The 9,679-nt window shown below is 40.3% G+C and overlaps 1 protein-coding gene across 1 annotated transcript; it reads right to left on the bottom strand.

The window, feature by feature from the left end:
- Positions 1-5,726: 5,726 nt before the first annotated feature.
- Positions 5,727-9,207, bottom strand: LOC131004081 (urea-proton symporter DUR3). Its single transcript, XM_057930679.1, has 9 exons — positions 8,818-9,207; positions 8,634-8,741; positions 8,235-8,330; positions 8,064-8,146; positions 7,752-7,972; positions 7,416-7,678; positions 7,105-7,343; positions 6,286-6,935; positions 5,727-6,169 (listed from the first exon to the last, which is right to left on the bottom strand). The coding sequence occupies exons 1-9, from the start codon at positions 8,998-9,000 to the stop codon at positions 5,883-5,885; spliced, it is 2,130 nt and encodes a 709-aa protein (XP_057786662.1). The 5' UTR covers positions 9,001-9,207; the 3' UTR covers positions 5,727-5,882.
- Positions 9,208-9,679: the final 472 nt, after the last annotated feature.

Below are 9,679 nucleotides of genomic sequence, written 5' to 3' on the forward strand. Positions count from 1 at the left end.
AGGGATTAATGACATTCTTGAGTTTGATGGATACTTCATCCCAAGCAGAGAACACCTCATCAACTGCATCAGAAGTGCAAGGGTATTCTCAAAGTTCGATTGCAAATCAGGTTTCTACCAGATTCGCATGGAGGAAGGAAGTAAGAAGTTCACAGCCTTCTCTACTCCACAAGGACATTATGTATGGAATGTCATGCCAATGGGGTTAGCCAACGCGCCTCAGATATTCCAAAGGAAGATGGATAATCTTTTCAAAGATTATTCTTTGTTTATGTTTGTTTATATTGATGACATCCTTATTGCATCAAAAAACATTCATGAACATGTCAGGCATCTGGAGATCTTCGCGGATGTTTGCCAACAAGAAGGACTAGTGCTGTCAGAAAAGAAGGCAGTCATTGCTACCCAGAAGATGGAATTTCTGGGGATCGAGATCGACGAATCTGGGATCATTCTACAAGATCACATTGTGGAAAAGGTCCAGAATTTTCCAGAAGATCTCAAGGAGAAAAAACAGCTCCAAAGCTTTCTCGGAGTGGTCAATTTCGCAGGGATGTTCATCAAAAACCTTGCGGAACATAGAAAGATCTTCAGTCCACTACTGAAGAAAGATGTTCCATTCATATGGAAGGAGGAACATCGGGAGGGTATGAAGAAGCTGAAAGAGATTTGCAAAAATCTCCCGAAGCTTTCAATACCACAAGACGAGGATGACTTGGTCCTCTACACCGACGCAAGTGATTTATGGTGGGCAGCAGTGCTCACAAAGATCACCCCATATGGAGAAGAACCTTGCAGATACTGTAGCGGTCTTTTCTCCAACGACGAGGCTGTGCGATGGCACATTAACGAGAAAGAATTCTTTGCAGTGCGGAAGGCGTTTAAAAAATGGCCGCTTTTCTTACTGGCTAAAAAATTCGTTTTGAAAGTTGATAACACTAACGTTAAAGCTTTCTTAACAAAAAAGTTTGAATCTAAACCTGAAAAGGCTAGATTAATTAGATGGCAAGCAGAATGCCAATATTATGATTATGATATTGTCGTTTTGAAATCTGATCAGAATGTTCTTGCAGATTTCCTTACAAGGGATGGAGCTCCCTGAAGCGGAGGCCATCGAGGCAATACAGGGGCAGCTCTTTGAAAGCTTAGAGCTGCTACAACAAGAATGGCAGAAGTGTGTACTACACACTAAACAAGCAGGAAAGATACAAGCGGCTGATGAAGCCAAAGTATCTAGCCAAATTGATGTCTGTTTCATGAAGATGTTCAATCTTCAGGAAGCAACTGAAAAGCCGCTCTTGCGCGCAGTCCGTGAAAATCGGGCTAAAGCAATGCTTTCCGTACAGGGCGGATTACCTGTAGCAGGGGATTCAAGTACCCCTAGCCCAAGTCCTGAGAGAATGGCTTTACAGCCGGACGCTCGAGGAAAAGATGTTGTTAAGGGGTCACTCCCTGAATCAACATGTCAACCCTCCACCTCTGGGGAAAAAGAGGGAGAGATCAGCCTTAGGCCCATGACAGGCCAAGTTAAGGTTGATACTAATCTTATTATTTCTTCTCCTTCTTGGCAGATGTATCAAGATAGGTGGGAGAAACTTCTCACGAGGAGGGGCATTAATCCGGGAAATTGCCGGGTTGATGTTGCAGGAAAATATCCAAGGGTTTGGATGACTCCAGGAGCCAATCCAAATGATGTTAAGGAATGGTATGAGTTTGGGGCATTAGCCTCAGTTTATACTACTTCTCCGGCCTTCACCGAAATCAAGGGTCTACCCAAATGGATCCAGAAAACGGTGTTCGACACATGGGAGAACAACGAGTCCCTCAAAAGGGGAGACGTTCTGGAATTGTACTTTTTTAGTGCAGCGCCAGAGCCAGTGGGCAAAGGAGTTTACGAAGCCTTCCATTTCATCAAGCTTCGGAGACCAGATACAGGAGCCTTGAACCGAATCAAAGTTCCTGAGTTTAATGCTGCCATCGTCTCAACCTTCACGGAGGATCAAATCTCCACGAGACGAGCATGGGGACTTTGGGTCTGTCTAACAGAGATGGACAAAATGAAGTCCAGATTCAAGTTTTCTCAGAACTCAGATCTGGGAACATTCCTGGTCAACACCATGACAGGAACCACAACCCAGTTTGCCGAAAATTCTTTCGAAAACAAGAGGCAGACAATATGGGGAAACAAGATAGCGGGGAGCAAAGAGACTCGTCGCAAATTCTGCAATATGGCTCATGTGAGCCATTGGATCGAGAGGATCTGCGACCAATGTTCGTCGCAGAAGGAGCCAGAATTCGGAAAAGGTTTCCTCCCGAAACCTGACAGAAGAAGGTTCCGGTCTGATGAGCATGACGAGCGTCAGACACCAAAGGGAAGAACTCCTCGGGCACCAAAAAAGTAAGGTGGCCGACAGAGCAGAGTGAATCATGTGATTCACAGTAAGGATCGCACCCACAAAAGAAACGACAAAAGTGGGTGGAATGACAGGAGGACCACTCAGCACTCCAGGACAAATGTGAGTGGAAAGAAAGCAGCCGGCCCCTACCAGCATTATCACAAAGCGATAAAGCAAGGGCCCAGCACAAGTGACAACACCAACAAGTGTCGGCAATAATGGCCAACAAAAGAAGGTGGCTGTCAATTTCAAGCAAGCTGGCCACGAGGATAGCATCCAAGGCCAACCACCAAGCAATAATAGAGGGCATCAGACCTCTATAAAAACACAAGAGCTGGAGAGAAGAAGATCATCGAAAATTTCCACAACATTTTCACACACCACTTCCTCTCTCTAGAAATTATCTTTGTAATTTTTAATTTTGTTTTCAAAGTTTTTCGTTTTAAGTTTTAGTTCCTTTTTATTTTTATGTACACAAGTATTGGCTACTATGAGTAGCTGAACAAGTTGTCTCCTCCCTTGGGGAGTTTTTATGAAATAAAATTAATTATTATATAATTCCTCTATAAACGCTTAGTTTTTGTCCAACTATTCCGGGTTGAGTAAAAATATTTTCTTTATTTCCCAACAAAGTATTGAGTCGGCACTTAGTGAAGGAGGAGGGTTGCAACCATCACTTGCGAGTGCGTGGTTGGTGCGTGCCGGGGAGGCAGACGAGCCGTAAAACGCAACAAGACTGACTCCTGAAGAAGACCAGTCGACAAAGGTATAATGTTGGTTTAATTAAGATTTATTTTGAAGTGTTACGGAAGCATGTTGGGCCTGATATTTTGTTTTTAGACATTATAATTTTTAGAATACTCATAAGGATTTTATTGTACTGAAAGTAAAACATTTTGGGGTTTTGTGATATTTTGGTTAATAATTGGGGGCAGAATTCTTATTAAAGAGAAGCTGGCGTGTCAAAAATGGACAGAACGCTAAGTTCATGTATTTTATTGGATTTTCCTAAGTTGATGTTAAAAATGGAATTTCTCCATAGTTGGTGTATTTACACGCAAATATCCCTTTTTATAATGTCGTTCCTGGAGGCACTTGGTCACCAAAATTATGTTTGGTACATAACTAAAATTGCAAAGAACTGAAAGTTTTCGTTATGTATATATATGACATGTTAGATTTAGGAATTTCATAAAATTATAATTTAAAATATATATGATTTATCCTAACTAAACAGTGCTCTCCTAAGCTGAGTTGGTGGAAGCATTTTAAAAGTGTGAAGAAAAAAGTTGCGTCAAAGATGCAAAGCTTAGCACGCTTGTTTATTTTTAATTATAGTCAACCACGAAAAGGAAATTCGGAAAAGAAAAAGGGAAAAAAGAATGAGAAGGACAATCATATATACTATTCACTATTTATTACTTTCACCGTCCCATTAATTTAATCCCTTATTTTTTTTTAATTTCTCAAAATATAATCCATTTTCTATAATAAACTTATATTAAAACTTTGTTTTTACTTAAATAACCTAACTCATTATTTGGGATACGGTAGTAGTAAATAAGGGAAAAATTAAATAAATGCATATAAATTGTATTTTCCAATTTCTATGCATTTATATAGTTAATTTATTAAATTAAGATTTTATTGAAAAAAAAAGACCTAAAGAAACCCTTGGATGCACGAAAAAGCAAGCTAAGGGTCGAGTCACGTTAAAACCTTATTATGAAAACACCCGTGAGGGAAAAGCCAATAAGAGAAGGGAACCAAAAAAAAAAAAAAGAAAAACCACCGAGAGCGAGGGGGAAATACTTCAGGAGCTCCGGCCTAACCATCGCCCCTATAAGTATTCCCGGAACCCACGCTCCTAGACAACAAAAGAGAGCTCAAGGAAACGCCTCAAAACAAAAAGATTAATTAATTAGTTTAGGTGTATTTAGGTAGATTTTTGAAACAAAAATGTGAAAACGAAATTAGTTAGGGATTTAGGGGCCATTATCCCAAATTAAAAATACTTTTTTCTTAATTTATATAAAAATTAAAAAAAAAAGAAATTTTGTGAACCAGTAGGAGTATTTTTTTTTCTTATTTTTAAAATATCTTGAATTTTGTAATAATAGAAATAACATCTCTTTATGTGAATTTCATGTCGCTTTGCGTGCATTGTAGACTAGACTTTAAGGACTCCCATTTGAACATAACTTTTGCAGCCACATTCTTTGAATCTTTTATGTGACAATTTCTTTTGAAAGGGTTATATGAATTGTAGCTAGCTAAATTCAATAAGTGCTAGTACATGATTTTACTTGTAAATGGGCACAAATTTGCTCTCATAAAAATACAAACCCCTTGTAATTAACTTCTATATAAACATCAATTTACCTTATTACATTTGTAGTAAAGTTTATTATATTAAAAAAATTCGTTCCTTATGAAATTCGAACTTAAATGATGAATTTATTGTAGGATTGAGAATGATTCTTCAACCTCACAATAATTACAGGCTTCCATTTAAACTATTTTCTATATATGCATATATACTTATATATATATATATATATATATATATATATATTCTCGTAATTATATGAATTCCTATATTTTATAGTTGTAACTAAGGAGAGTGAAGTAAAAAATAAAACACCTCAGGAGTAATTATAAAAAGTGTTCAATTTTACTAGTACTTATTTTAGCAAACGTTGTTCAAAGATTTGAGATTTTAAGATTTGTATCGATCAATCATAGTAATGGATTAAATGCGAAATTAAATAATAAAAAAATAATTATGTGCCATAATTGAATGGAATGAACCCCAATTAATAATTGAAATTGAATAAAAAAATATAGAGAATTAAAAATAAAACACAAAATGAGACACTATGTGTGATACATTGAATTTCAAGTGATATTATTCATAAACTCTTCCTTTTGCCGTTTTTCACAAATGTAAAAATGATCCAAACACTGTTTTTTCTTTTAACTACTCACCAATCACCATAAAACTATAAATTAACCACTTCTATTATCAAGCAGTTATTACAAAATCTATGGACAATGTGTACAATCACTACGGCAAAACAGTTGCAGTAGCTAGCTATCCTGCCTGCCTAATCACATTTCCAAAATTGTTAATTTTATCAAAATTATTACAGCCTTTCAGGTATCTGATGATAATGATATCTATCCACTAATAAATTCTTTAAACCGGGCATGTTAATTTTGCTATTGATACTCAAGATGTAATGATAAAATCCTGGCTTCTTAACATTTTACACTCCCATTTTGATTGAATAAATTTTTCTTCGGCCTCAAAAATGAAAAAAAAATAATAATAATTAATTAAATTTATACATGAAAATACCATAGTTGTCTGTGAATTCAAGAATGGAGGCCTTCATATTTCGGCAGTTACCACACAATCAAAGCAACTGTTATTTACATGATTAACAAATTGTAGCAAGAAACAGAGGAATCTCAAAAGATCCATCATTGTGGAACAACCTCAACTTGTATTTCTGATGTGTGCTTCTTGTCCGTCTCCAGCAAGCGCATTTTCTCCACATCTGGGATGGCGGAAATGATCGTCTGCAGCTTCACATCGAGCTCCTCCATCTTCGCCATCAGCCTATCGTTGGTGAACATGCCTAGAACCACCGTCTTGATCGTCGCCCAGCTCTCCATCAACGGCAGAGCTATGATCACACCGGAGGCCACCGTGCCCCATGCTATCGCTATCACCGCCCAAAATGTGAAGTATCCCTTGCTGAATTGCCCTGCACATTACATCACTTGTTTATTTATTGCAAACTTCAGAATTAACAATATTAAATAAAGAAATTTAAAGGTCGCATAACAGGGGACTCGAACCCAAGACCTTTATATTTGTTACCTGCAGGGAGAGTTAGAATAGGCCAAATAACAGCAATGACTAGTGTGAATCCAACACCCCATTTAACTATCCATCTCTTTGCTAAAATGAGCTTCTCCTCCCTCAGCTCCTCATCCGACACCTCGCTCTTCTCCTTCTCAACCACGGTGATCTGCTTCGTCGTCTCCCAGTCGTAGTTCTGAGGCCAGACGAAGCTGCAGGCGGCATGAACCGCTCCTCCAACGAGTATGGAGACGAGGTTGCCAGCCAGCATGGGCGCGTTCCTCCCAGTCGTGTCGAGGTTAACGCGCCCGTATTCCAGTTTAGTCACGGTGAGCCAAGTTGTGATTCCAAGCACACAGCCGCCGATGGCGCCGAGAATGGCGCCCTTGGCATTGGCCTTTCCCCACAGAAGCATGAATGCTATGGGAAGAACAGCGGACCCAACGAACACCCCCATCGCTAAGTACATCCAACCGAGAGAAACTCCGGCTTTGTTGAGCATCACAGCTAGGATTCCCATCAAACACCCGAAGCCGAGAACCACGCTCCTCGACACCCGCAGGATCTGTTTCCCAGTCGCGCCGGGATTCATGTACGTGCGGTAGATGTCGTACGTGCACAGCGAGGAGACGGCAATCAACTCCGAGGAACCGGCAGATGTAACAGCCCTAATCAGTGGCGGAGTCAAGAATTTACATTAGGTGCTGAACTTGTATAGGGGTTCGGGACGGTAACTCCCGAACTTTTGTGATCAGGGCTCAGCCACCGGCCCTGATCACAAATTCATTACAACTTTTGTGCTTAATCATGAATGTGTATAACTATAAGCAAGCTTACATGAAAAGCATGGTGAGGAGCAGCACGGATCCCCCTTTCCCCATGAGAGCAATCGCCGTGGCGGGAGGGACGAGCCCGCGGCTCGCCTCGCTCGCAGTTATGGGCAGATCGAGTGCCAATGCTCCTAATCCAAGCGACGTCGCTAAGGAAAACGGAACGGCAAACCACACCAATCCGCCTAGCAAGTAGCCCTTATGCGTTGACGACGGCCTTGCTGCAATCGCACTCACCCAATACCCCTGCAAACCGACTCGTTAGGCTCGTAAAAATTGAGAAAATTTTTCAATAATGGGAAAACGAAACACACGTACGTTGTCTACGAAGACTGTCCCGAAATTGCCAACAATGTTGATGATGCCGAAGACAAGGCCGCCGGAGCTCAGCATCGTGAGGTGAGACCCTTTGTAGTTGCCGTTAACCGGGCCACACGCTTGGCCGGCGTGGGAGGTCGGATCCTGGCAGCTCCGCGCCTTGCTCGCCACCTCCAGCAGGCGTCTGTACACCACGTCCGGGCTGCCTAGCTCGCTGCTGGCGACGTACACGAGGTACACGAAGATCACCAGCACGACGTGCACTGCAGCCGATGCAAAACAGGACGATCAAGCAACAATTCAGAATGAGAAGATGATAGCTGCAGACAGACAGACCTATTACAGAGTGAATGTAGCTTGCCAAGAAGGTGGCTTTCAGCCCTCCGGCTAGAGTGTAGACGATGACACCGAGCGGTATGAGGAAACTCGCGGCGTATATGTTCACTCCGGTGAGGGCGTTCACCACCGCGGAGCCTCCGAGGAGAAGCATGGCCGTCACGATGATGTTCGTCATGAAGCAGAACGTTAGGAACACCATGTGAGCTGCGGTGCCCCATCTACCAAACAACACACAACAAGTTGGTTGTTCCATTTTTTTTTTTTTTGCTATAGGATTTAATGAAACCAAATGTTTTGTATTAAGTAGACCTTGCTTTGACAATCTCGCAAACGGTGTGAGCATGAGGGGCTTTTCGTTTGATCTCGATGGCCATTACTCCAAATAAGAGCACCTATTCATCATGTCTCTGTTAAAAACTCAACAACTTATTTAAAGAAGAAGTGATCTCTAATTCTCTTTCATCTTTGGTAATTGCTTGCCTGGATAGTAGCTCCACTTGCATACCAGAAAGGGCCACTGATTCCATACTCCCACGCGACGTTGGAGCTTTGTAAGATGGTTGCTGCCCAAGTCCACTGCAGAGAGACATGACATGAGAAAATCAACACCATTTTTTAACATTTTGGGATAGTTGTATCATTCGTCCACGAAAGAACTTACTACTCTTCTTTTTCTTTTTGTACGTTTATCAAAGAACTTTCTATCAATTTTTGGACCATAACTCATCATTAATAAATATCTCATTTATCCTTATATTTCATTTTTTCATTGCTCCCAATACTAATTAAAACACATTTTCACCACTCTAAGACACTCAACAACTTTTTCTCTACTCCTAAAAAGTTCTTTTGTGGACGGATAGACGGAGGGAGTATTACCTGGGAAACAATCACACTGGCAATAAGGCCTGTCTTGACATTCCTCCCAGCTGTGTTGAACCATTCGGATGTATGTTGCGAACCAACATATCTCTTTTCCAACCATACCTAACCCAGAAAATTAAACCAAGATAAGCAGCAGATTGAGAGAAGAGAAAGAAAAATATTATTGATTGAAGAGTACCAGGAATGAAGTGAAGACTGCGAAAAAGGCGCCGAATCCGAGGATGACGGAATATCCGAGGCCTTGATTGAGCACCGGTTGGCCTCCGAAGAAACTGGATTGCCTAACACAGGTGGCGCCATCAAGATGGTAATACTTAGCTGAGAATTGGAAGGGTGGGCAGTTTGTTGGAGAAGAAGCCATTGGAATTCGGTCGCCCTATACAGCTGCTTTCACACATTTATAGATACAAATTAAACTCCATTTTTTTTTTCTTGTGACGGAATATACTAGTCAAACAATGCATTGCAAGCTCATTTGGAATCTCTCATTATTTAATCTGTCACACTCATTTGCTTTGAGCTTTCTACTAAGCCGGAAAGAGGACTTTGTGTTTGCATTCTTCTCCTATCATGTTGATTCGACGTTTTGGTTTGAGACAAAAACATTAACGTCACGATTATGTGGCCATATTTTCACATAAGCAAAGCAAGGCTCGATAGTTTAGTTTTTTTTTTTTTTTTTTTTTTTTCAAGGGCCAAGGTGAAATGATCAAAACACTTTGAATTTGATCAAACTGATTTGATGATTGATTGCATATTTAGGTATTTGTACGATTGTACCATATAAGTATCCTCTCATGTATGATCATGATTTAAAATTTGTGGGGGTGACGAGTAGACTTTGGAATCAATTGGCCAAGTGGGAGATGATTCTCTTGACTTAGCATAATCCAAGTCAATGCCCTTTTGCAACTTGATTGTAAATTTATTATCTGAAAAAATAAAATAAGAAAGGATACACCATTTCTTTTAGCTCATGTTTTTTAGGGCGAAAAACATGAAAAAATATTATCATACTAATACTTAGAATGTAAATAAGG

The sequence above is a fragment of the Salvia miltiorrhiza genome, unplaced genomic scaffold (assembly GCF_028751815.1).
Source record: "Salvia miltiorrhiza cultivar Shanhuang (shh) unplaced genomic scaffold, IMPLAD_Smil_shh original_scaffold_306, whole genome shotgun sequence".
Classification (NCBI taxonomy): Eukaryota; Viridiplantae; Streptophyta; class Magnoliopsida; order Lamiales; family Lamiaceae; genus Salvia; species Salvia miltiorrhiza.